The 27,983-nt window shown below is 38.7% G+C and overlaps 2 protein-coding genes across 7 annotated transcripts; one reads left to right on the top strand and one right to left on the bottom strand.

Moving 5' to 3' along the window:
• The first annotated feature begins 793 nt into the window (after nt 1-793).
• Nucleotides 794-6,514, top strand: LOC120112152 (heparan-alpha-glucosaminide N-acetyltransferase-like). Of its 6 annotated transcripts, none has more exons than XM_039130827.1 (14): nt 794-1,505; nt 2,507-2,731; nt 2,807-2,944; nt 3,280-3,361; nt 3,790-3,866; nt 3,967-4,082; nt 4,577-4,694; nt 4,841-4,957; nt 5,052-5,143; nt 5,256-5,322; nt 5,536-5,617; nt 5,707-5,798; nt 5,970-6,113; nt 6,202-6,514. In XM_039130827.1, the coding sequence occupies exons 2-14, from the start codon at nt 2,525-2,527 to the stop codon at nt 6,346-6,348; spliced, it is 1,479 nt and encodes a 492-aa protein (XP_038986755.1). In that variant the 5' UTR covers nt 794-1,505; nt 2,507-2,524; the 3' UTR covers nt 6,349-6,514. The 6 variants fall into 6 exon arrangements, with proteins under 6 accessions (XP_038986755.1, XP_038986752.1, XP_038986753.1 ...); XM_039130824.1 differs by having other exon boundaries at nt 2,187-2,731; XM_039130825.1 differs by having other exon boundaries at nt 2,181-2,731.
• A 6,290-nt stretch (nt 6,515-12,804) lies between these two features.
• LOC103701605 (NAC domain-containing protein 35-like) lies at nt 12,805-14,918 on the bottom strand. The gene is made up of 3 exons (XM_017841469.3): nt 14,509-14,918; nt 14,134-14,402; nt 12,805-13,503 (listed from the first exon to the last, which is right to left on the bottom strand). Exons 1-3 carry the CDS (start codon nt 14,714-14,716, stop codon nt 12,970-12,972), a joined length of 1,011 nt encoding a protein of 336 aa, XP_017696958.1. The 5' UTR covers nt 14,717-14,918; the 3' UTR covers nt 12,805-12,969.
• Nucleotides 14,919-27,983: the final 13,065 nt, after the last annotated feature.

Raw genomic sequence — 27,983 nt, 5'->3', positions numbered from 1 at the left:
TTCTCCGCTTCTTCTTGTCGGCTCGTCGCCGGTCGCCAGCCGTCGTCGTCGACCGTCCAAACTCGGCGAAGCGGTGAAACCCTAGATCTGAGGGCTCTTCGACCGTCCAAGCTCGTCGACCGACGACCGTACTCGACCGTTCTCACCCATTTTAGATCTGAGCTAGAAGATTTTTTTACTTTTTAATTCAACAAATATTTATCCTTGGCTTCAAATGTGTAATGCACGGTTTGTCTGCTGCCTATTTGCACATAGTTTGATAGTATTGATATGAATCCAGTCTAATTTTGCATTTGGATATGTCAACAAGTATTTCTATTTGAACTTACATTGCTACTGGTTCTTTTAGTGGTGACTCCTTTTTGCTGCATCATATTATCTGTATGTCTCTTTACTTTGTTTAGAGAACTAAAGATTTTCAGCGAGGAGAAATGACTTATAACTGCTGGGTAGAAGACCTGGTTGGAGTTCATGACTTTGAAGATGCTTAATATCGTTAAACTTCTTATCCCTTGCAAGTTAGGTATGCGGGTCCTGAGGAGACACCAGCAATTTGCTCATGGAAAGAGAGGTTTAATGCAAGGGCTGGCCCAAACGGGCTCGGGCCGTGCTCGGGCCTCGTTCCTTTAAAATTGTTCGGGCCTCGGCCCGGTCCGAAGCCCGAAAAAAAATTTCAGGCCGGGCTTGGGTAGGGGCCCGGCCCGGCCCGGCCCGGCCCACTTCCAGCCCTAACTGCCGTGGCTCAGCCATTGTATGTCAAATCAAAAAAAAAAAAAAAACAAATCCACAGAAAGCACGCTACTCTCCACCAAAATCTTATCCCACCGTCAAAGAAGAGATGGCTCAAGCAAAGCTAGCACGCTGCCAAAATCTTCCCTGGATCCCCACCGTCAGAGAAAGAGAAGAGAGCCAAGAGCAAGGCTTCTCTATCTTCTTGCATGCAAGGCTCCTTTAATACGCCTTGAGGTCTCTCGTCTCTTCTGCAAGCAAGCCACCGAGATCTCCCTCTGTACACGGGAGAAAGCGAAGAGGGGGGAGGTTGCTGGCACCTCCTCAGATCTGTGAAGAGTGGGCCGCTATTGTGAGAATAGCGTGGGCCGCACCTCCTCGTCGGTGGAGGAGCTTGTCATCCGCTGTCGTCGGCACCTTCTCGTCGCTCCCGCTCAGCTGCAAGATAGCCGAGCTCCGGAGAGGACACGGGGAGGACCAACTATAACGTGGATCAGTGGCGCCGGCGGCGGTGCCGGCGGAAAGAATCCCTCGGAGGCAGAGGAGGCGTCGGCGGTGGAGAGGGTGACGGAGAATGCGACCCCGTGGTGCCTCGATCTCAACGCGCAGCCGGAAGATCTCGTGGTCTTGAGCCGGCCGAGGTGTTTTCCGGCGACGGAGAAGGGTAGAGGTGACGGAGACAGCTTGAGAAGGTGGGGGAACCGGAAGAGCTAGAAGACTGGGAGAAGGAGGCTCTCGGCAGCGAGGGGAGGTCTCGCCCCGTCAGGCTAGAGAAGGTGAGGCTTTGATACCGAAAGATTCAATATTGGCTAGCTTCGTTTCACATATGAGGCAGGTCCTTCAAATTCTGCAAACACATTTTAGAGGAAAAACAAAATCGAAAAGGGGTCAGAGCAGCATGTGCACGCGTGTGGATCTCGAAATCGGACAATATCTGACCGAAAAGCTCCATGTTCCCCCTTATGTATCTCCCACATGGGCACTAAGTGCTTCACATGCCCTGCGCAGTTGGGAGCGTGACATTTGGTATCAGAGCTAAGGACGGTTCTAGTCCGAGGATGGGTGAATGAAAGATCCCACATCGGCTAGATTCGTTTCAAAGCTTAAGCCGCGTGTGTGCACATGCGGGCCTTGAAACCGGACAATATTTGGCAGAAAAGCTCCGTGTTTTCTCCATTATGTGGCCTCATGTGGGCACTGGATGCCTCACGTGCCCCGCGTAGGCGGGGGCGTGACAGATACCATGTTAGAAAAAAAAAAGAGAGAGAATGAAAAAAATATAGAGAGAGAAATACAATTGTTGTATAGCTAAGTTATATAGCTAACAACATGATTCCTTATCTAAGCCACGGAGTATGGTTTTAGAAGTAGAGCAATTTTTATTTAATCTTTTTAAGACTAGCAAGGTGTACCATGCATTCAAATCGTTAAAAAAAATTCCTACAACCTAGTTGTAGGGGATCTGCTGCCGTGGATCATCAACTACGGAGAACCTTGCAGTGCTTCCAAGAGCTGCAGCTCCCAAACACTGGGAAGCTTCCAACTCCTAAATAACGAAATGTTCCCACCAGTCCATATGTCATGCTGCCGGCCGTGTCTGTCCTCGCTCTCATCTCTCACCCACTCCCTCCTTATTTTTTTCCATTCTCATCAAGAAAGTATCAAATGAGATGAATTTGGAAGGACGGTTAAGCCATTGGCAATAGTTTTATTGGTGGCTTGTTCGCATTCCAACTTAAAACCTCATGATATAGAAGTCAGCATTTCCATAGGTCAGTAACAGGTGAAGAGGAAAATGGAGCAGGAGAAGGAGATCATTGCAGTGAGAGAAAGAGAGCATTCTGTCATGCTTCGAGTCGAGGAAGGTGGCGGCGATGGCAAGGACAGTGCCAAGAAAGTGGAGACTGCTGTGCATGTTGCAGGAGAAGAGACACAGGTTGAGGTTAAGACCAGGAGTAAAAGGGTGGCAGCACTGGATGCTTTTAGAGGCCTAACTATTGTTGTATGTCACCTTCTTTGCCTTCTTTTTTCTTTCTTTCTTTCATTAAAGAGTTTGGTTTGAAGGCGTGGCTTTCAGTTAATGATATTAGTCGATGATGCTGGAGGAGCGTATGAGCGGATCGATCACTCGCCATGGAATGGATGCACGCTTGCTGACTTTGTCATGCCCTTCTTCCTCTTCATTGTTGGAGTTGCCGTAGCTCTTGCTCTCAAGGTATCAACCCAACCCTGCTGCTAACCCCCCACCCCTACACACAAACACGCACACAAAAGGAAGAAACCACCAGGTTGCTGCTCTCCTGAACTGCATTACTGAAATCTGGTGCACAATTTTGTCGTGCTTTTCGAGGGAAAGAATTTTTGGCATACTTGATCCACTTGAAAACCAATTGGAGAGAGGATGCATCTAATTTTCTGTAGATATCCGCATCTAGTCCACTTAGTTTGCAAGACTGGATCCGATATTTCAATCAGTGAGTGGTTTGGTAGTAGGTCCTAGGCCCGGTACCGAACCAGTTCCAACTTCCTAACCCTTTCAGTGTATTGCAGAGGATCCCAAAGGTCTCTGAAGCAATTAAGAAAGTTGTCATTAGAACACTGAAACTTCTGTTCTGGGGTCTGCTTCTTCAAGGTGAGCATTCATCATTTGTTATCTTCTATCACTAGTTGAAGCTTTTCTGTCAAAATCCATGTAACACTGTAATTGTAAGTTATTTGATATACTGATGGTTGGTTTAGTAATTTTGAGAGTGGTTGGTCTAGTGATTTACTAAAATCCATAACGCATTCCAAATATGAGCTTCTTGATGCATTTGGTAGTTGCTTTACACTTTCTTACAATCTCTAACACATGCCATATATGAGTTGTTTGATTCCTTTGTTAGTTTATAGCACTTTCTCTCAATCCATATTGTAATGCAGGTTATTTGATGCATTCATAGTTGTGCTTTGTTATTTGCAGCATCTTCTTATGTTGGTTGTTTGATGTGTTATGGTTGCCCTAATGCTTTCTTAAAATCTACACAACATTTTAAATGTGGATTACTGGGTCCATTGAAGGTGGATACTCCCATGCTCCTGATGACCTCTCCTACGGTGTTGACATGAAGCACATCAGATGGTGTGGCATACTTCAGGTTCTTCCTTTAGATCTGTCACATTATACTTGATATTAGAATATTGGTGGTTCTGCTCAATTTTGTAATTTCATTTCTTTTCTTGGTGTGGCATGAACAGAGAATAGCGTTGGTTTACTTCGTTGTGGCTCTGATAGAGATTCTGACTACAAAACTACGTCCAACCATCATAGGCTCAGGCCCTTTTGCCATATTCAGCGCATATTATTGGCAATGGTAACAAATGCAATCGACATTTTGACAGTAGTTTAGTACTCAAGATTGTGAGAAAACATGGGGAAACTCTAAAACAAAAATTAGAATTTGGGCTTATAATATGAATACCCTATCATTGCAAATGTTAGTTTGTTGTATGTAAACAAGTTAGAAATTCTCACCAGAAAATCTTACCAAGTCAATGGGTTAATTACATCATCCTGATTTTATTGCATTCCTGTAATCCACATCAAACTTATTTTAAGCATCTTTTAAATCAATGGTTTTGAAACAGGTAGAAAGACTTACTCTCATGCTTGGCCAATGATCTAGTAATAGCAAGCAGAAATTTCACCTTTCCTTTCATGAATAACAATAGCTTCTCACTGAACTGTTAAGGCTTGCTTCAAGCATATCTAATACTGCTACATACGTGACATCTCCTATCAACAATTACTTCGAGTTTTTGTTGACAAAAGCATTGAATTTATGTCTCTTTGTTTATGGATGCACAGGATTGGTGGGCTCATTGCATTTGTGTTATACATGGTCTTGATATTCACTCTCTATGTACCAGACTGGAGCTTTGTATTGCATAACCCAGGCGATGTAAATGATGGAAAGAGATTCACAGTACGTTAAGGAAACTTGTTTCTGTTTCTCTCAAAGGAAATCAAACTTGTCTCTGTTCCCAAAAACTAAACCCTATTAAGTCCAAATTCTTAGAGTAACCAGTTTGCAGGGATTCTTTGAGCAAAGTTTTGGCATTTTGTTTTCAGGTCCAATGTGGTGTGAGAGGGCACTTAGGTCCCGCTTGCAATGCAGTTGGTTACGTAGACAGGCAAGTTTGGGGTATAAATCACCTCTATTCACAACCTGTTTGGATACGATCAAAGGTAGGCCTTATTTAAGTTGGCCTTTTAGGTCAATTGAAGTACCACCTGTGGAAGTTTATTTTCTATTTCATCTTTTGTTGGATAACTGTTCCAGGACTGTACAGACAGTTCCTCAAGCATGGGGCCACTGAGAAAAGATGCTCCAAGTTGGTGTCTTGCTCCCTTTGAACCAGAAGGCTTGCTCAGGTTTGTTTAAACTCTTATCTCAAACAAACAAATTCAATTGGAACTTGCATACACCAGCACTATCTTTACCACTTCCTGGTGGACTGAAACTGCTGCATATCGTTGTTTTCAGTTCGATATCAGCCATCCTTTCAGGAGTCATTGGAGTTCATTACGGGCATGTTCTGATCCATTTTAAGGTTCTTCCTTATTATTTTTGGCATATTAATTTATGTCTCAGTGGCTTTTACAGATTTGAATAACTTATGCAATGATAATGGGGTACTAAATAATCACTAGTAAAGAATGTGAAGCAAAACCATATACTTATGTTGAAAACAATTCCTTTTATGACACTTCAGACAACTTCACTTAATATACTTATGATATACTGAATCTGTTATTCTCTTTAGGTTCATTCGGAGCGGCTTAAGCAATGGCTGCTGATGGGGTTTGGTCTTCTTATTTGTGGAATCATCCTTCATTTTACAAATGGTACTCCTTTTTATATCTGTGGTTGATAAATGTCGACCCTTTTGTGCATTCCTGATATTTGACTTGGTTATCCTTTTAATTGGACACAGCTATTCCTATCAACAAACAACTATATAGCTTTAGTTATGTTTGTTTCACGGCTGGGGCAGCAGGGATTGTTTTCTCGGCATTTTATATACTGGTAGGTTGATACCTCTCATATGATAACGTGTCTTGAAATGAAATGCCAAGATCTAGCTGTTTCAGTGTCATTATCATCTATTCAAATTATTTTACCCGAATTTTCAGGCATGAAAATTTCCAAATAATTCTGAACTTTCCTCTGATATCATATGGATTTTATGATGCACAGATTGACCTATGGAGTTTAAGGATGCCATTCCTGTTCCTTGAGTGGATAGGAATGAATTCAATGCTTGTTTTTGTAATGGCAGCAGAGGGCATCTTTCCTGCATTTGTAAATGGGTGGTACTATGAAACCCCAAAAAAATCTCTTGTGCGTATTGTCTCATGTTATGATCCTCAAGAACACATTTTATCTATTTCATATCCACGAACCTAATTGCATTTGATTCAATCTGCAGGTCCATTGGATCCATGAACATGTATTTGTTAATGTTTGGCATTCAGAAAGGTTGGGTACTCTTCTTTATGTGATATTTGCTGAAATTGTCTTCTGGGCAGTTGTGGCGGGCATCCTGCACAGACTGGGAATTTACTGGAAACTGTGAAAAATGTAACTTTTAAATCATTTGGATGAACTTGTTACAATTACTTTTTCTTCTGTTTAATACTCTATATTTTGGGTCATTGAAAGCTATCTTCACCTGTAACTGCGTATAGTCTACGAGGAAATTGCAACAATTAATACTCTGAAGAAAAATCATTTCATTGTCTTGTGGTTTTGCTGTTACAGGCTTAAAATTGATTATAATGGGAGAAAGCCATGAAATCAAAATAGGCTCGTTAGTTTGAGTTCATGAAATGATGCTTAAACATTTTCCATTCAATGATTCATCTGTATTTCTTTATTCTTTTTCTGTTTTTTTTTTTTTGAGGGATCCAATGATTCATCTGTCACATGGTTGGTCAATCATGTTCATTTGAAAATGTTCGGTTGTGTTTTGGAATCTTTCAAAATTAAGTGAGTCCATGCGTAAATTTCTTTTATATTGTCAAGCAAATATTTTCTTGAAGTGAGAGCAGCCAACCAAGTGGTTCACAAACAACGAAGATTCGTTGTAAGAATAAGAGAAAAAAGAGTAATAAAGGTGTTGATGTCCATCACTTTAATCACTTTAATAGTATAATAATTCAGGAGTTCACCCAAAATAACTAGCCAGAAGGTTCAAGTCCGGACATCCTCATCAGGGTAAAAATTTAAATCCATTCAAATATAATCACAAGCATCACGATAGGCTTATGGGTAGCCTCTATGAATCTATTTTATAGTGTTTCCTAGCCCACATAAGCTATGGGCCGAGTTCGCTCTGAAAGCATTTATAACAACTTAGGACCTCATCCCAAATGGCTAGTCGAAAGGTATTATTTAGGTTTCTTAGGCCCTGTTTGGGGGAGCTTTTGGAGGGCCAGAAAGCACTTTCTGGCCCTCCAAAAGTACTTTTAGATGAAAAACTGTATTTGGTAAATTTTTCAAAAAGCTGTTTCAGCTTTTGCGGGAAGCTGAAAACAGCTTTTCGGAGGAAGCTCCAATTTGAAGTTTTTGGGAGAAAGTTGTTTCAGTTTTTTCGGAAAGCTATATTTTTGACAAAAATACCCATATTAAAATAACATAATTACATAGTTTTTCCATTTATAAATCTAAAAATCTGCTGTAGCTAAGAACCCTAGCCGTCAGACTCCCTTCCGTAAGAAAAGGTATTTTTCTTTTCAATATGCATCTCTTGAACCACATTTTAGAAGAAAAAAATTTTAATCCTTTTCCATACCTTCCAAAATTAATCTATTATTTTTTTTTATCATCAACCTCGCGGCCCGCGCTGAGGTTCTCCTCGAGCGTGGACCACGAAGAAGAGCCCCTGGACCGCGGAAAATTATTTTATGGGAAATTATTATGGAAAATTATTTTATACTAATAATTATAATATTTTATACCTTTATTTTTGTATTATACTATAAATATAATATCATATTATATTATATCATAATACATTAATATGTTATATTAAATAATTTAATATTATGTTATATTATGGAAAATTAATTTATACTAATAATTATAATATTTTATACCTTTATTTTTGTATTATACTATAAATATAATATCATATTATATTATATCATAATACATTAATATGTTATGTTAAATAATTTAATATTATGTTATATTATAGGAAATTAATTTATACTAATAATTATAATATTTTATACCTTTATTATTGTATTATACTATAAATATTATATTATATTACATTACATTATAATACATTAATATGTTATTTTAAATAATTTAATATTATGTTATATTATGGAAAATTAATTTATAATAATAATTATAATATTTTATACCTTTATTATTGTATTATACTATAAATATTGTATTATATTACATTACATTATAATACATTAATATGTTATTTTAAATAATTTAATATTATGTTATATTATGAGAAATTAATTTATACTAATAATTATAATAATTTATACTTTTATTATTGTATTATACTATAAATATAATATATATTACATTATATCATAATACATTAATATGTTATGTTAAATAATTTAATATTATGTTATATTACCAAATATTAATTTACTCTAATAATTATATTACTATTATGCTATATTAACATAATATTATTTTATATTACAATAATATTATACTATATCGTATATTTATGTATTAATTTATGTTATTGTTTTATTATGTTATGTTGTATAATACTATGCAATGTCCTTTATGGTAATTTTGTCATACAAAAGTATTTTCTCAGTTTGTTTACCAAACACAAAATAAAGTACCACAGCACTTTACGAATGTAGTTACCAAACAGCAAACAGCTTTTTATAACAGCTCTACTTCAGACAGCTCTACTTCCAACAGCTCTACTTCCAACAGCTCCCCCAAACAGGGCCATAATCCTCTACGATCGATCCATGGTCAGCTCCAAAGAATCTGTGCTGCAGACGGCAGTGTTCCTAAAATGGCTCTGATACCATTTATAACAATCAAGGACTTCACCCAAAATGGTCAGCCGGAAGGTATATTTTGAGTTCCTTAGTCCTATATAAATATCCATGATCTTCTCGATGAATAACTGATTCAGGACTAAACAAACGCCCGCACAAATCCTTACATATGGCATTGCAGCTCTTATGGTAACAAAAAAATTCTTTATTTCTATTATGGAGCATATCCCTTGTATTGTCGGAATCATTTGCATGGTGATTTGCTGTTGGAACCGCACAAATTAAATCCTTGCACTAGATTCAGTTCACCTTTAAGTCATAAGCTTTACAATCGATATATATATATGTGCGCGAATTTATGAATGTATCAGGGAAATCTCTTTCCCTCCCTTCCTCCTCCTCTCACTCTCTCGCTCTCTCTCTCACACACACATAAGATCTCCGATGGCAGAGTCAACAACCAAAATTAATTATCTAACTATTATTTTCTGCTGTAAAATTTTAGCACAAAAGGACTGCTTTTATCATTCATAAACATATGAAAAATGGCTTTCATATTGATGAAAGTAGCTCATGCTAGTCCAAACTACAGGTCGTATCACAACCATATTATACAATTTTATGTTTGCTACTCCTTTAGAAGATTAAACTTAAGCAAGATTCTTTTTTGTCTAGTTCTGGGCATCTAGCACAAAGTTAGGAAGGAGAGGATTCTCTAGAAAAATGGGGCTCATGTTGTAATTGGCTCTGGTTTCCTTTTCATTATCCTAGTGAAAACAGGTCAGGCACTCTGGTGCCTAACGTTTCCTTAAAAAAGAAACATTATATTTTTATTAATTGAAAGGAACAAAAATTCACCCATCCTTTTTTTTTACTTACATTGAAAGAATGAAGTTATGCTACTGGTATTTTTTTTCTCTTATCATGATGGTTATGTTAAAAACTTCATGGTAGAAGCTCTTAAATGGTTACTCTCAGGTTGTAATGTAGCCTCCTTAGATCATAAGCAACAATTTGTTTGATGTATTTCCAAAACATATTAATATTTTTTCAGAGAATGAAACTCATTAGCAACTAGACTTTGCGAAACATTATTTTGTTCTGATCCTGCCACATCTTTTACTAGGCGGTGTTTGGCATGATGTCCCACTTCTCTAGGCTTCTACAGGCCACACAAGTAGAAGAAAAGTAAGCAACTATCAAGATTTTAAAGTAGTAAATTGTCATGAGGCACGTGCAGCACCTAGTGCCCATGTGGGGGCCACATGAGGGGGGAACACGAGGCTCCCCTGCCAGATATTGTCCGGTTTTGGGATCCGCACGCGCCGCTCAGACCTCTCCCCGGTTTTGTTTTCCACCCAAAATGCGTCTGCAGGATTTGGAGACACTCGCCTCATATGCTCAGGCTCTGGAATGAGTTTTTCCAATTTGGGACTATTGAGCCTCACACCTTTCTCACCATCGGACAAGAGCCGTCCTCGACTATGATACCAAATGTCATAACCCCGCCTGCGTAGAGCACGTGCGGCATCCAGTGCCCACATGGGGGCCACATGAGAGGGGAACACGGGGCTCCTTACCATATATTATCCAGTTCTGGGGCCCGCATGCGCTGCTTAGACCCCTCCTCGATTTTGTTTTCCACCTAAAACGCGTCTGTAGGATTTGGAGATACCCGTCTCATATGCCCAAGCTCTGGAACGAGTCTTTCCGATGTGTAACTATTGGGCCTCACATAAATAATATAAATAAAGTTGAAAAGTAGCAGTTTTCTCCAAAGTGAAGTTGACGATGCCAGATGCCATGCAAGAACCGAACAAAGAAGCAGATGCTTGATATCTCATATTCGATGAGGCAGATTGTGCACTTTTGCAATGTTCCGAGGCTCCTTTCTGCCTAAGTTTTTTACTCTGCAAACATTCTTCCATAGTAGCAGTCCGGTGGAGTCTTAAACATTGAATGTAGAGGACTCCATATCTCTCCAGCTAGCATTTCGGTATTCTCAATTCAGATTTAATTTCATCAAATATCTGAGCTTACAAATAAACCATGGCGCATTACCTGTTAACAGGACACTAAATGCTACTTTGCCTAATAATGGTGGAAAGACGACTGAGTTATTCTATCAGATCTTAGGTTGTAGATAAGTGCTGAAACAATAGTCATCTGGTTAGTGTTGGATTGATTTATTGTTAGCCACTGAAGATAAGATATCTTCCTCAGCATATTGTAGTTTTGCATTATGGCTGCAGGATCAGGGGAATACCTTACATGGCTCTGTAGGTGGTTCCATAATGTTGGTGGTACCTATCTTGTCTAGATTTTGTAGTCTGAAAGGAAAATTGTCTAGTTTGCAACTCTGAAGGAAATGCACTCTATGTGATTCAATCCATCTTAGACACATAATTTCAGGGTTTCTCCCATTTTATCATACCAATGAAATGAGTGGTGGGTTCCCTGCTTTGCTTCCAAAAAAAAAAAAAGAATCACCTGAATTCCCATGGACTCACTCAATGGGTCCAATTTAGGGAAATTACTATTGTTCTAGTAGCATTACAGTTCTCATCATTTATCTCTCCTTATCGTGCCGTACATAATAGAATGGATAAAAGAGAGCAAGATTGCCCGAGGTATTTAGCAGTAGCATATGTGCTCCATTCTATTTGCATATGTTTTTACTTTTATTTTTTTTGGTTGGGGAGGGGGGTGATGGATTGAGTGTAAAGCTAAGGCTTCCATATTTTATTAGAGAAAAAGAAAGGGTGGAAGAGCGAGCAAAGTAACAATGAAAGTGAAAACAAAAGAAGAAACAGTACTTGCGGTATCTGACTCCATAAGGAAAATCCACAGTTCTCTGAAACAATAGCTTATCTTGCTTGATCTTGATTAAAAAATAGATTTTAGAGTGGTGATATGGTCATTGATTGAGAGAGAGAGAGAGAGAGAGAGAGAGAGAGAGAGAGAGAGAGCTTTCAGTTTCAGCTGACGCAACTGAGCCTGAGGATCTCTACTAGTCCATCCAATCAAGCACAAAAGCAATAAACTAGTTTCCTTGAACAAATTGGGCAACATTTGCTGCTCTTTTCCAAACCTTTCTGACATAAAAGCCTTTCATGAGATCACGAAAAAGAAGACATGCCCATAAGCAGTAACTCTTCCTCATTTAAAAAATGATTGGTCTCATCTCCTAGAATGGCCCAGCTCCCATTTCATATGTTAAAACACCATCTATCATCTAAGAAAGTATAGTTACCAGTATTGACATAGAACTGCAATGACTCAAGGTATGGCAGTGGCATGGTATCATTATTGGGGCCACATTGAAGGAAGTATTGGTGGTGCACACCACATCCTCACTGCCAAGTCATCCTTGATGTTCATGGAAAGATGCCAATCCATTCACACATAGACATGGACTGACCCATACTGCTATACTTTTCTTTTCCCCTAACTAACACCTTGATGAGAGAAGTATGGCTCTGTAATCATAACCATCAAGCTTTGTCCCTACTATTCAGGCCACTTTTTTTTCTTCATTCTCCAATTATTCTTTGTAAGGACTGCCTCTGGGCTTATTGCAGGCTCTTTCAAATCTTTCTTACAGAATGGGCTCCACATGTTTGCAAAGTTTCAGGATCTCCAACACCATAACAGACTACCACAAACGAAATCCAGTGAAATGGTAACTTCATAGACACCTGAACCCTTCAGCCCCTTCCAGTTTCCACCATCTAGCCTCCATTCCTTGAAATCACAAACACAAATTGGCAAAAAGAATGCTCGATATGGATTGGGCAGTAGTCCCACCAACCGAAGAAAAGACAATGTGGCAATCACATGCCTGCAAGGGTACTGACATACCATGTCCATATCCCTTGGCAGCTGTCTCTGCAAGTCTTCTGACACTATTATTGGATACCTAGAAGTGTAACATCGACAAGCTAGAAACCAAACATCCAATCTTATGTGATGACTCTCTTCTCTCTCCAAGCTTGTCTTAAAGCTAGCTACACCATATAGACCAGAGGTTTCAATGAAAGGAAACAAGAAATTATACAATGAAATTAACTAAAACTTCATGAATTACAAGTTAACACCACAGTTCCATCCACATCGATCTAAACTTGTAGTTAACACACCAAAAAACAAAAGATAAATATGCATAGTAGGTGGATTATTTCTATGTGCAATGCTGTTACTCACTTGAAAGTAGTGAAGTCTTTTCCTGCATCATGGAGTGGATTCCATGACCAGAGCTTGTCTGAAATGGTTGCCAGTGAATTGGGCGTAAGCAGATGCGGTGGCACCGGTACGAATTGGTCGGTTAGATTCAAGTAGCCTTGGTGGTAAGCTACCATTTTGCTGAACTCAGCAGCTGTTGTGGTGGCTGTAGAAGAAGTTGAAGGGAGTAGGGTGCCTGCTGGTACCAGTGTATCTGATGAGTTCAGTGAAGTCCCTTCTTGTTCGAGCGATGTGGTCATGTTCAACACCGGAGCCGTCGCGCCATAAACCGACATGTCATTTGCGCCACTGCAAACTCCCACTTCATGGATGTTCTCTAACTCTGATGAGGAGGAATCTGCAGTGAGCGTTGTGAAGAAGGTTGATGGATGGTGATTGTTCTTGTGCTTTTTATCGGGTCCGGTAGCATTGGAGGAGAATGGCTTGTGCATGCCGGAGAGTTCGTCTCCAACCCCACCTCTCTTGTACACTCGGCAAAGTGAGATTTCAGCCTGAAAAGAGACACAGGGTCTTGCCTAACTCAACTCCAAATAGAAACAGAAACAACAAAGTCACTTTAAAAAGAAGGAAAAAAGAGTAAAGAAGAAGAAGAGCAAATTCTTTAAGGAGTGTTTTGGATACCTGAAGAGAATTTTCATTAGAGAAATATCCACAGCAATGAGCAATGAATGCTTCTGGAATAAGAAGCAATAGTATTTATGATTATTAGCCAAACAATGTTAGGGCTTGCTCTTGAAGAAGGCACCGGGTTTCTTCAACAGAAAAAAGAGGTCCAGGGTACTGTACAAAAATCTCGCTAATAATATAAATATTTTGTGGTGGGAGTACGATTGGTGCATCCACATTGAAAATGATATTTCCGACTAATTACTTTCAGTGTTTGTGTTGTAAACTTTTTCAATTGTAGTATTAGAAGCCAAGAGAAGAATGACTTAATCTTAGAGAAGGTTTACTGATCATTTTTTTGGTTATATCATGAATCATGTTTTGCTAAGAATTTTCTTCCCCACTGTATGAGACCATGAGGATTCAAAACAAAAAAAAACAAAAACACCTTTCCTGTTCTCCTTTTTTTCGAACATCAGGCCCAATAATGTATACAAGAATTTGTAGAAATTTACCTTGTGATTCCGATCAGTTCCCTCCTGTGGCAAACGGTATTCATTCATGATCCAACTTGTTCGAACGCCTTTCGGAGCTTTCCCGGAATAGAAGACAAGAGTCTTCTTCAGTCCAATTGGCCTAGAGTTCTCGGACCGTATCATCTTGTCAGCCCCAGTAGCCTTCCAGTAACCTGAGGTTGTCACCCGGTTCGGCCTATCACCATTCCGATACTTCCGATCTCTAGGCACGTAAAAGAACCATTCCTTCTCTCCTATCGTAGCAAATGCTGAAAAGAAGAAGAATCTGCGAGTCAGTAGCCTGAAGTTTGCGTCTAAAGTTCTAAATCCATGAAGAGATGGAGAGCTGTAAGGAAATTAAGGAGGCTGTCGAACCGGGAAGCTCCCATGGGTCATAGCGGTAGAGGTCGAGGAAGATGATAAGTTCCATGTTGAAGCGCTTCCCCTCGACCTTGCGGCGGAGGTAGAACTCGATGAGCTCCTCCTCGGTCGGGTGGAAGCGAAAGCCAGGCATCACTAGATCGTGCTCATGACCATCCTTTTCGCCGTTGCCGCCGCCGCTCATTGCTGCTGGAATTACCATAGAATGAAGCAGCCTGTGATGTTCATTGTCTTCTCCCTTCACCCATACTCTCCTATATACTTGCCTGCAAGTGGAGTCTATCGAATGGACCGGTGCAAGTGGTGGAGAAGATATATGTGGAGGGTGAGTTACTATTAATTGTAATTTCTACTAGATTACTAGTAGCACTATGACTGTTCTCTATTTTATCCCTCTTTTCACTATAAAGAGGTGAGAAGAAAAGAAGAGGAGAAGAGAAAGAGAGAAAATGGAGGGTTAGTAGAAAGATTTCACGACTTCAGGGAGGGCCTACATGGAGGGAGAGAGGGAGAGAGAGAAAGAGAAATAGAGAGAGTGAGAGAGAGAGATCTGCATGGAGCTGTGAAAAGATGTGAAGGAGACTCTCCAAGTTAAGGACAACTTGGCGGCGACCTAGCTCTTAGAGGTGGTTGGCTCTCTCGGGTCCTCTTGTCTTTTACCCTGATACGATCTGGAACTCTTGGAATTTCTACAAGTTTTTTTTTTACTTCCTTCTTTTTGACTGCTTCAACTCTTTTCTACTCATTTATTTCTCATCTCTTTCTCTTCATTCTCCAAGTACGCGCCCACAAAACCAACATAACCGCATAAGAAGGAACAGGCTCATTGGTGAGGCCTTTGAACTTATCACCATCTATATGGCCATGCACATTTACCTTATTCATTCGAATTATCAGCAAATATATTTTGTATGTGCACTCATGCACGGTATTTTTATATGCGACCTTATCTATATACTGAAAATGCCCACAAGAAGTTCGGCAGCGGATAAAGAAGCATCTCGCTGATTTCAGAGCAGCGAAGGAGAGGATTACTAATATGATACTATCTTATATATAATTTTCTTCAATATTTTTGCAACCGAATGGTGAATTCATTTTGGTTTGTCTTAAGTGGCTAACTATCCTGATCCTCTTCCAAACAATCTCCTCGAGTCGCTATAAGCGTAACTGGTCCACCTTCATCCTTATCTACAGCAAGTATAGGAACCGTTTGACACAAAAGCGTCTCATCGACTTTGTATATGTTCACTACAATCTGAGGTTGAGGGTGAAGTACATTCAGGAGGAAGTAAATCTAAAGTACACAGATCCGATCTATAGTGCTTTCATTGAAGATGAGGATGATCCTATAATCAGATGGCTTATGGGCCAGTAGTAGGAGCTGAAGCTTGATGAACGAGGATCGCCTCCACGATCGGCCAATTTCGTAGCCAGCAGTCTCGGGTCGATGTAGGACAATGGGCAGAGAGATATATTATACACATCTTTCCAATTGATCAGCTACAACTAAAAGGGAGCCGATCACCACATGACTCTTTGCCAGAACATTCTCTCAGAGATATGATCGAGAGATGCTTAGACGAGGCCACTACGCTCCTCGATCGACTCGGTCAGGAGGATGACATACATTCTCCCAACATAACTAGCCAGAGAGGGGCACAAAGGATAGACAGGCAGCGAGTGGCACGAAGGGTAAGAAAGTAGCTACCCAACACACCAAAAGAGAAAAACAAAGGCAATTACAGCTCCAATGAAGAGTGTGGAGGAGGAACCACTTCGCTCAAATTCAGCGACCAGAAGTAGCAGTTCTGGTGGTAATAGATCTACTGGCCAAAGAGAGAGTGGAGGACATGAGACCACCATTTATAAGACACAGCTGCATGGTGGTCTTCGATTCACCGACGAGTCCTAATTTACGCATGCTACACAAGATAGAGACCACGGTACACGATCTAGTAGAGCCCACGAGGATCCGATTATATATAGGAGACATGCTCCTCGAGGTCATTCAGGAGGATACGATGCAGCTGCAGCTGACCTCGCATGTGAAGTAGGATCCGTAGACATATCAAGTTAAGAATCATATATTGGAACCTATTACTCGCAGCCACAAGCAGCCTATGATTCATACAGATATAGATATAGTGCGTCTAAGGTATCTTCCAGAACATCTTAGGGGTTGGATTTTGCTGTTGGTTTATTCGAATAAACTTCTTCATAACTATTTTATCAGTTAGAGGACACCTCTTAGAGCCAAAGCTTCGGCAAGAGATTCGATAATGCTTATAACCCGAACCGCATTCCTTATAGGATAAATATATAAGACTACAACGTCATTTGGTAGAGGGGTGGGTTGGCGTGCCTCCTGACTATGCTAATGATCCGGATTTCTATGAGAGACGTCACCACTCGACAAAATTTTAGATATCGGTATGTTGTTATTCTTTAAATATATGTAATTGATTGTATTATTTTATATTTTTAACCTCACTACTCGATTTGAGGATATTTCATGTTGCTTTTTGTAGCATGCAGCATCTCAATAATCATTTTATATTTTGTATTATTTTAAAACAACAAGATGTTAAATCAAAATCATAGAAACATCAAAATATCAAAAAAAAAATTATAAAGAATTTCAAATTAGACTTAAAATCATTGAAAAGGTTGAAAAATATTGATTACCAATTAATTATACTTGAAAAACTCAAAAATGGGAGGGGCATGCCGGTACGAAACGGGTATATATGCCCAAACATACTGTGTGTCAGTACGGTACTGAACCGGTACCATATCGATCCGTCCGCCGACCAGTACAGGTCCTGGTACCGGTTCGACATACCATAATTAGGTCAATTAAGGACATGATTACTTGATATTAATTTCAATAATTTGGAAAACACCATGATTATTATTGTAATGTATTCGCAAGTCTCTGAGTTCTTAAAATTCCTGAGGTCACAAGAATGAGGTATATAAGTGTAAGGGCAAGGGGTTTGGGTAATAATATATCAGCAGGGGCTAGGAGAGAGACATTTCTGTTAGGCATGTGGGGCTGGGGTGGGGAAAAATTTTTTCTTTGGCATGGTGAAAGTTTTGGAGTCAAAGTGAAACGTGTGATCGCTTTCTTTTGATGAAGACAACGAGGACCACCTACTTATTTATCTTGTTTTCTTCCTTCTTCTCACCTCACAACCTGCCTAACGAACCTTTTTGCATTTAATGGGCTCAATTCAAGTTGGCTGCAGGGGTCATTCACCTAGCCCAATCTCCTTGCCTTTCTACCACTCATATATCCATCAAACCTCCATCTTCATGGCCAATCCTACTTGGCCCTTTCTTAGGGAAAAAGCTAGACCATGTCTCATTAGAATGCTAGACAAGCACAGGTATCCATTAAGGAATCATGGGAGGTTCCAAATGTAAGAAAATATAAAATATATAAATAAATCTATCTCATCATATCAGCTTAAGCTTTGGGACAAATGGTGATTTTAACATGGTATCAGAGCAGAGGTCCTGAGTTCGAATCCTGTCTTCTTACTCTTTAACCTCATTATTAAAAATTTCACATGTTGGGCTCGCCCATTAAAAGAAAGTCCGGCCCACATGTGAGAGGGAGTGCAAGAAAATATAAAATATGTAAATAAAACTACCTCATCCTATCATCTTACAATGGCAACCTCTCTCTCTCTCTCTCTCTCTCTCTCTAATGTGAACATCCATCTATGAGAGGAAGGAATTGGATGTTGAGATCCTATAATGGGTGTGACTGGCTATGCTTAGAAGTATTTGGAAACAGGTGAGGTTCCACAAGCATCCCTCAACAAGCTCGCTATTGTGTATATTTACAAAATGTTAACTTTTTGGAGAGTGAAAGAAAAGAAGAATCTTAAGATGCATCTTGCAGTTTGTGTCCCTTTAGAAAAAGGGGGGGAAAAAAATCTTGCAGTCTCTGTAACTTGGAATTTGTACATATAAAATCAAACTTGAACATCTAAAATCAAACCAAGCGACGTGGTCTTTTGAAATTATTGGCACCACCTACTCATGCCCATGAATGCAACTAGTATAAGGATGAATCAAATCAACTATATATAACTCAAGCATGTCACGCTCAAGCTCTGAATGATTCCAACATATCCTGTAAACTTGAAGATAATTTGGGAAATGAGGACAACTTCGACCGACCATATATCGGTGTATTGTGTGTCATGTCTCACTTCATTGAATTCAAAGTTCAAGACAATTCTAGCATCAAGGGGTGGCCTTCTATTGGACATAATTGTTGCGGTCACCATGATTTGCATATAAGGTCATTTTACGCCATTAATGACCCAAAAGACTACTTGTGAATCAGATTAGAAGTAATTTTCAAACTCAACTTTCTCTTGTCTCTTTCTGCTGGTTTAAGATGGTTTTGCCTGCCGAATTTCTAAGATTAAAACTAATGGCTATGGCGGAAGTGCATATCCATTTCATCAACACCAACATGACGCAAAGGTTAAATTGGATAGTCAAACTTCCAGCGAGAGAAGAAGCATATTGTGTTCAGGGAGATCAACGGGACGGCCGACTAGGTGGTCTCCTATGTAGCCCACCACTTTGGTGGTTTTGTTTGGGTTGGAAGTGGGTCTGTTCTAGGGCCATTACGTAGTATTTTATTTTCTGATTTGTTAGCCGCATTTACATCTATAGTGTGAGCCGCCGTTACACAAAAAAAAAAAAAAAAAAAACATATCTTTTGTATGGTACCATTTCTTAGAAGAAAGACCACTCCACTTGTAACAAATTTAATACTGTCTGGAAGACTTAAAACGCATCCTCGGCAAATCTTTCATACTCATGCTTTAAACACTCAAGGGTTCACTTTACATGGAAAATAAATTCTCGACAAAAAGTCTTGCTAGTTTCATTGAGGAATATAATGGAGCAGATATTCAAGAATGGCTCGGCCTCTCTCACTTTCGTGACCCATAGTAAAAAAATATGCGATGCCTCGCGTTGCAATGGAATGTAAAACAATCATTAGAAAAGTTGGCAGTTAATTTAGTAAGAAGACTTCAATTCAAGAGCTGGATATACTAATTTTTATTAGTGCAATTTTAGGAATCACGTAACAACATGTATCAGCCCATACTATTTTTCTTTATTAGTATGATACTGTATCGACCTATATTATTTTTTTTTAATTAGTATGATCTTATTAGAGTGATTTTAGGGATTATATAACAATTTGTATCAGCCAGTAATATTTGTCTTTATTAGCATGATCTTATATCAACCTATATTATTTTTTTTATTTAGAGTTTGTACACTAGTATATATAATCCCTGAGATGTACCGAATGTGATGGACCAGAAAAACAAGATTCTATTTTTTTCTCTTTTTCTTTTTTCTTCTTTTGTAAATATTTTATCATGTATCAGAGCCACCGATCACCTAATCTATCTTCATCATCTCTCTCGCTTTTGCTGTGATTGTCATTGCTATATCTATAAGCTTTAAAGACCCCCATTGTTGATCTATCGATCTCTATTTTCTGGTGAATTAGCACCCAAAGACCCTCTATTTTTGGTGAATCCACAGATCCTCTGTTTCTCCGCATATTCTCTTCACTATTTTTCTTCTCAGCTTCAGATCTTCGGTTGTCTCTCCTTACCATCACTCAGCTTTTTTTCTCTCTATATCTGATTTTATTTACTACCTCCAGCTCCTTCACCGTCTAGTTTGAGATCTCTTGCTCCTCTTTCATGATATCTCTGTCTGTAAGAATCGTCGACCTTCGGTTACTTTTTATTTGAACTCTAAATAAACAACCGAACTCCAAATATGCTTGAAATCAGGAACTAGAACTCCTCCAACATTCAAGAAGCCATGAAAAGATTTAACTAAAAATGCATCATCTTTACTCCATCTCCATTCAATAGTATCCTTGACATCAGCATGTCTAACTGAAGACAACTGAATCAAATGCCTGAAGTTCCAAATCCACCAGAAGAAGTCATTAATCCAAATTCCCATTTTCTTGATAGCAACAGGAGGAGAGGCAATATCAAATAATGATCCAAAAGCCATCTATTCTTCGAAGATTGATTAAAAAAGCCTGCACCCAAAGAAAGTCTTCTTCGATAGTATGAACAGATTTCCGCATCCTTCCAAAAAGAGTACGTGAACAATAATTTCCACCACCATTTCAAACAATCAACAGATTGACCTTGTCTATTTATATCCCTGGATCGAGATTCTTAAATCATCAATCTATTTGTGACCCAAATATCTACTTGTGCGAGGGGCCTCATCCTTTGGAGGCACAAACACCTGCAAGGTAGCAAGCCCTTTTGTCCTCCCTCGAATAAACTATGTCAAAATTAGTTTGAATTTTAAAAGTGATCAATTGAAGAGTTTGGAACGAAACGAATCGATAAAACTCTTTTTCTTCTAAATTAATCGATAAACAATTTTTAGACTAGTACCAAGAGATTTCTGTTCAGCAATCAAAGATTGTGGATTTGATTCTTGGATGGTGAAACCTCAAAAATCTAAAATTATGCACCATGGGTGGGTGTCCCTCCCTTCCTCACTCTCCGAAAGAATGTTAAGTTTTTTTGGAGGAGTGTAGTTTCCACCGGGCCACCCACGTATACAGGAAGGCGAATGGTGCTGCCAACTGATCGAGTTACCTTCTTTGCGGCTCACCACTTGGGAGGCTTTGTCTGGGTGGACCACGTATCATTGCCAGAGGATTTATACAGTATTTTGTTTTCTGATTTTGTTGTCCGCATACACACTCGTCGGGCGTGAACCGCTATTGTGCCAAAAAAAATGTTAAGTTCATTTTTTTTATCCACTATAATAGACCAATACATGAGATTTATGTTCTCAAAAATATTTTTTAAAATTTTTGATTATTCAGTTTCAATTAAAATTGAAAAATAATTTTTTGTAATATTCTCAATGAAAGGAATCTTGATGGCATGCCCATGTTTTTCTATATATAAAGAAATATAATAGAACCCTCATCATGTTACCTTTCATTTTTCCTAATAAAGTTGGTTTGATTTTGCCCTACTTTTTTTCTTAGAAAACAAATATAAACTATCTGCAAAGCAAACAGAAGTTAAATATAGCTTGATAAAGTGATCTCGCAAGCATAGTCCGCATACTCTAATAATGTGCCGCTGGCACACTATTCCGAGCTCATTTTTGCCTGTGATTACCCTCTCATTGGTAGTTAATTTTGTGGAAGATTTTTTACATTTATTTCCTTCTAAATATATAAAATTATATGAATATTGTTGTAAAATTACTATTTGCATATGCAGTATTATAAAATACTTATTTTGCAAGTATACTCATATCGTCTGAGTTGTTAAAAAATAAATAGTTTAGAATCAAAATAATTGAAATATCCTTACGGATAAACACGCAAAAAAAAAGAATTTATAAGAATATTTGTTACGCCCCCGCCTCTGCGAGGCACGTGAGGCACCTAGTGCCCACATGAGGGGGAAACACGGGGCTCCCCTGCCAGATATTGTCCGATTCTGGAGCTTCACGCAAGCTGCAGGATTAGGAGGCACCCGCCTCATATGCCCAGGCTCTAGAACGAGTCTTTCCAATGTGGGACTATTGGGCCTCACACCCTTCCCACCATCGGACAAGAGCCGTCCTCGGCTCTGATACCAAATGTCACGCCTCCGCTTCTGCGGAGCACGTGAGGCACCTAGTGCCCACGTGGAGGCGGGAAACACGGGGCTCCCCTGCCAGATATTATCCGGTTCCGGGGCTTCACGCAAGCGTCCTTCACCCCTTCCCGGTTTTGTTTTCCACCCAAAACGCGTCTGCAGGATTATGAGATACCCGCCTCATATGCCCAGGCTCTGTAACGAGTCTTTCCGATGTGGGACTATTGGGCCTCACAATATTTATGTACTTTTGCATACACTTAAAAAAATCTATTAAAAAAAATGATCAAATTGTGCCGAGACTCGTCAAATCTATTATGATTCGGTTGGATCAATAAGTCAAAAGAAAGTCCAAATTATATTGTTAATTTGTTTTATTTAAGATCTTAACTCAGTTAAATTGAAATATTAGAAAATTATTTTGATAATACTATTCTCTATTTAATTTTAATATAATTATCATTATTTGACTTTGTTGGCAGCTAATTTTGTTGGTATGTTTCTGAGGTTCTGTGGCCCAATTTGGTTAGGTGACCTGTTGCCATCATGTGGTTCCTGTAGGGGACTCTTTTGGGCGGTGGCACGCAAGCCCTTATATTCTTGTGATATAACTTATAAGAAAGAAATTTAGAGATGGGACGGGAAAGGCCTAAGGGGTGCCACAGTTTTTTGAAAAAAATATATATATATTTCTTTTTCATTCAATTCCTAGTGAAAGCTAAAAAAAAACATTTGGGTCAATTCAAGATGAGTTGTATCACGCCGACCATGACGATGTAACTTTCAATTTATCTACGTGCGGGCATAAAAAAAAAAAAAACAAAAAAGTATGAGCTGCCTTGAAAAAGTAGACATGCATATTTCATATATATCAATAGATAAAATATTATATAAAATATATAAATAAATTTATTTTTTTTTGTAAGTTAAAGTTTTTGAGACAAATGATGATTTTAACATGGTATAAAAGTAGACATCCTGAGTTCGAAGTAAAAAAATATAAAATATATAAATAAATCTATCTCATCCTACAAGCTTAAGCTTTTGGAATAAATGGTGATTTTAAGCTTTTTGGAATGAGGTAACTTTATTTATATATTTTATATCTTTTTACAGTTCTGATATTATCCTGTGAAACTATTTTAGATAAAAAGGAGTTAAGAAAGGAAGCCAATAACGGGTCAGAAAGCTCTTTAATCTTATTGTAGAACTATTTATCATTTTTTCTGAGAATAGCGGAGTCAAGTATCCAACAATGGGACGATATTTTTTGCGATCATTTTCTTGTCAAAATTATTTAAGTAGAAGAAGATCTCTGAAGCACACTGAGCTTCTTTGTGATCATTTTTCTTGGTTTTTTTTTTTTTAATGCGTCCTATTTGGCATGACTAATTCAAGAGCTACAACCTATTTGATGTATATGGCTACTGTACCGCGATATATGATGCATGTGACTTAGAGTCCTTGGAGTACTGTATGATGGATGATTGTGATTACATCAATTAATGAAATATTTGATATGTTTGGACGAATTGATACAACACTTGTCACCGTCATTTTCTTTTTGTTTGTTTGAATTGGTCCAACACTCCTTCTAAAACATTAATCAAAGAAGAACACAAGGATTTATAAAGATCTAGATGTTTGTGAGGTTGAAACTCCCACGGTCCATGGGCACAAAAAGACTTATATTCTGAAAATAATATTACTAAATAAGAACACATGTGCATGTACATGTACACTGTACAGGAAAGGAAGCCACACTTTATTACATTGCTCTCCTCTGCTTCCAAGAGTCAAGTTAAAAAAAAAAAAACTTACCACTCCTCAATGAATAGGCCATGGAATTGAATTCCCTCGTATGTTACGGTTTTAACATTTAACGGACTAGGGGCCGTTGGATTCATCCAATTGATATGGGGGGTGGAGGATGATGATGGCACAGCTCTGACGTTGACTCTGACATTAACCGACAGGACTGGGCCCTGACCCGTCGCCCAATATGTCTCGTTGTATGGCTGCATCATTTGCTTCTCTGTAGATATATGTGGCCTGATAGGCGCCACACCCCTGCAATAATCCACGAATGTCGAGGAGCAGCGGCCTACCCTCACTTGCATGATCCCGACCTCGGATCCAGTCGATCACCGTAGCCAAGTCGCCCTCGAGAATGAGCCAGTCCGTACCAAGTGTCCGTCAGGCATAGGAGATGCTCTTCCAGGCGGCTCTGAGCTCAACACACACCACCAAAGAGTCGAAGATCCATGAGCCCCTACCGCCACTAGTCTGGAATCATGATCTCTGATAATGAAGCCTGTGCCTCCACCTCTCCCATCATCAGCTACACTGCCATCAAAATTTGCGGGAAAGGATGATCGTGCCATCTCTCTTGGAGGGGAAATCCATGCAAAAAAAAATTGATTACTAGAAGGAGAAAATTTCTTCGCTATATTAAAAAATATGTTGGACTTTGCGGTTTTGCCATTTTTTTCTACGAATAAAACATTATTTGATTTACAATTCAAATTTTATTATACAATAATCATCAAGATGAACATCTTCGAAATCAAAATAGGATACATAACTAATCTCAATCCATTCTCCTGCATCCAATTCTCACATCCCATGAGATTTTTCTATGCTTCCAATCGTTTTCTCTCTAACCTAACCCTATGCTCTACCAAATCATTTTTTTTTATCTGTCTCTCTGTTTTAGCAATCTTATTCGCCTTCAATCTCTATATCCTTTTTTTTCATTTCTTATGTATCAATTTAATATTATTTACTATTTATCAATTTTTTGTGAAATACATATTATGTACCTCTATGCTAGTTTAATTTTGAAAAAGGGATATAAGGGATACATATTAAAATCTACCTACTTTGATGCTCAAGATGTACCTGGTTCTCTCAAACTTTCTTGCTATGTGTGTAGACTACATCAACTCGGGGTAATGTGCATCTCAATGAAGTTGAGTGCAAGTTAAGAGCTGTGTGGGAGGGATTGGTTTATGCCCACTAGTTTATGCTATTTAAGTCGACACTTCCATGATACTGTAATGATTGAAGCTTGTGGTTATAAATACTTAAGGACTTTGTAAAGCAGCCATTACAACAAAAAAAAAAAAATTATATATCTAATTACTAATATAAATATAATATGGATATACTAATAAGAATAAAATCTAGATACTAATCTAATGATAATAATAACTTAAGAGAGAGAACTGGATTTGGCTACATTCAATGAACGCCGCTCAGATTTGCTTAAGTTTATATTGAATAATGAGGGTCCTACATTAATGATCTAGATTATTGGATGTGATCTACTATCTCTAAACTACTTATACACCAAAAATTAAATAATTTTTAGACTTCTAGCTATGATCAAAATATATATATAGTTTAATTTTATTTAGATTGTCAATTTTTTTGACCATTTGATGTATAAGATAGGAGTCTTTAAATCACATAATTTTTAATGAGTAAGTACTTTAAGATGATAGATCACATTCAATGCTCGAATTATTAATATGGGACCTCTATGTCCAATACAGATCTAACCAAATCCAAATGGAGATCCACTCAAGTATAGCCAAATCTCTCTTTCTCTCTCTCTCCCTCTCTCTCTCTCTCTTTATATAGATATTGTTGGGAATTGTGTCCCAAAGCCAATTTTTTAATTGTAAGAAATTGAATTATGTATATGTTTTATTAAAATGAATAAAAATTTATTCTGGCAATTTTCTATTCATCACAAGTGTTGCATCTTCAAATTGAACTCCTGTGTATTGTGATGAAGTCCTTAGGACTAATTTAGTGGATAAAAGAGGTTTTATCATTTAGTCCTTAAACCAGTTCGCGACCAAATGACGAGCTGTCAATTGGACGATAGCTATGTCAAGTATAGGTCGTTGTGTGCCATTTAGTTGGTTGTCCTCTTAAACCAAGGAGTGTGGAGACACTGTATGGCATACAGGTGAGATGTAGGAGTACATCGTCACTGAATAGTGACTCACCTGCGTAGCACTCCACTGTCGGGAGTTAGCTCGTAAAACGTATGGGCATAAGTACCCCTTAGACCTGAGACTGTCACGGTGACTTGCAAGCAACTCACTGTACTTAGGCACTGGATGACCTGAATTTCTAATTCAGGGATCGGAAGGATGCTGGGTGCAGTCAAGTACTCGCGAAGTCTGTGTATGAGTCAAGATGGGATTGACCGCTCCAGATTTTAGGAGTTGATGTCTCACTGTATTTCAATTCAGTAAAACCTTGGCCAGGGTAAACCAAGTGATAGGTCACTTGATTTGATTATTTGAAATACACTATGGATGACCGGACCCAGAGGTCGACAGTCCTCTCTGAGGTCATCTTGAGCATCGAAGGTCATAGGGATGAATTATGCAACAACCATACGTCTAGGTTCTTGAATGTTGCTTTGCATATTCGACCTATCCGGACGTCGGGTATCATTGCTAGATGGTCACCTCGATTAGTGTATGGAGTAGTCCATGTACTACCGGCTTAGTGTTCGAACCTATCGGAGTCACGCACATAAGTCAAGTTAAGTAGGAAGGACTTGATCCAATTTAATTGAGAATTAAATTGTGGATCATTTGAGATTTGATTTTGTCTATGTTCAGCTAGCACTGAACATGAGGTACATACTGAATTTCATGGATGTGTATTTAATTATGTCTGTATTCTGGCTTAATCAAGTTTCAATTAATGTAATTGAAATTGATTTGGACTCATTTGTTGAGTTTGTTTTGAATTGGATTCAAATGAATGTAATTGGGTTTCATGATGATTTTATTAGAATTTATTCCATATTTATTCTAGTCCAAGTGTGACTTGGATTGATCCGAAAATTGAACTAATTGGAGTTCACATGAATCAGATTCATGTGGAATTTTTCCGGATCCAAAATCTTTCAAATTGGTCTTCAATTTGGTTTAGAACCAATGATGGACCCAAACCCATTTGATTCAGCCCATTTGAATTAACCCATTTAAGTCAAGTCTGAAAATTTACGTTTTTGCCCCTCAAATTTAATGACACGGGTTGTTCTGGTTTCTTCCTCGGTCCATGGACCGATTTCTCTGCATATCATCTCCCGTGGACCGCTTTTTCCTTCTTCTTCCGAACACATCATAGGGCGCTTGATCTTCCCTCTTTCGGCTACCATTTGAAGATCCGAAGAGACGTGTCTCTTCGGTTTTGAAACCTCTTTAACATAGGACTGATTTAATTGAAATCAAACAGTTCAAAAAAATTCAATAAAATCGTGAAACGTTTGGCGTTCACTCTTCCCTTTTGCCGTTTTATCTTCCCTGGTTCAGCCTTTTCTTTGCCTATAAATAGGCTGGGGTTCTCTTCATTCTTGGCTAGAGATTTGATCTGGGGAGAGGGGAGATTCGTGATCTTTTGAGTAGCTTGAAAAGAGAGGAAAAGGAAACGGGAAGAAAGAGGAAAAGGACACAGGAAGAAAGAGGAAAAGAAAGGGAAAAAAAAAAAAGGGGAAGAAAGAATTTTTGAAATTCTTTTCTTCCAGGGGCTTATTTGCAAAAGGGTTTTTGCACTATACAGACATCATCCTACCTTCCTGCATTTCTTGGCGTGCGTGTGAAGTAGAGGGTCCGTACATCCGGGCCTTGCATTGCACCAGATCCATCAGTACCAGATCCGGCACCAGATCCAGTTCCAGATCCAGTTTCCGATCCAGTACCAGATCTAGCATCTGATCCAGTATCTGATCCAGCACTTGGCCCCGTA

The sequence above is a fragment of the Phoenix dactylifera genome, chromosome 10 (assembly GCF_009389715.1).
Source record: "Phoenix dactylifera cultivar Barhee BC4 chromosome 10, palm_55x_up_171113_PBpolish2nd_filt_p, whole genome shotgun sequence".
NCBI lineage: Eukaryota > Viridiplantae > Streptophyta > Magnoliopsida > Arecales > Arecaceae > Phoenix > Phoenix dactylifera.
Note: the sequence above shows the minus strand (reverse complement) of the source record. Positions and strands in the feature narration are given on the sequence as shown.

Bases quoted from the DNA above. Each gene is read 5' to 3' on its own strand.
- LOC103701605 (XM_017841469.3), bottom strand. From the start codon at position 14,716: ATGGTAATTCCAGCAGCAATGAGCGGCGGCGGCAACGGCGAAAAGGAT. The intron at 14,403-14,508 runs GTTCGACAGCCT...TCTTCTTTTCAG, and splicing joins TGACCCATGGGAGCTTCCCG to CATTTGCTACGATAGGAGAG. The intron at 13,504-14,133 runs GTAAATTTCTAC...GTCTCTTTTCAG, and splicing joins GAACTGATCGGAATCACAAG to GCTGAAATCTCACTTTGCCG.
- LOC120112152 (XM_039130827.1), top strand. From the start codon at position 2,525: ATGGAGCAGGAGAAGGAGATCATTGCAGTGAGAGAAAGAGAGCATTCT. The intron at 4,083-4,576 runs GTAACAAATGCA...ATGGATGCACAG, and splicing joins AGCGCATATTATTGGCAATG to GATTGGTGGGCTCATTGCAT. The intron at 5,144-5,255 runs GTTTGTTTAAAC...CGTTGTTTTCAG, and splicing joins GAACCAGAAGGCTTGCTCAG to TTCGATATCAGCCATCCTTT.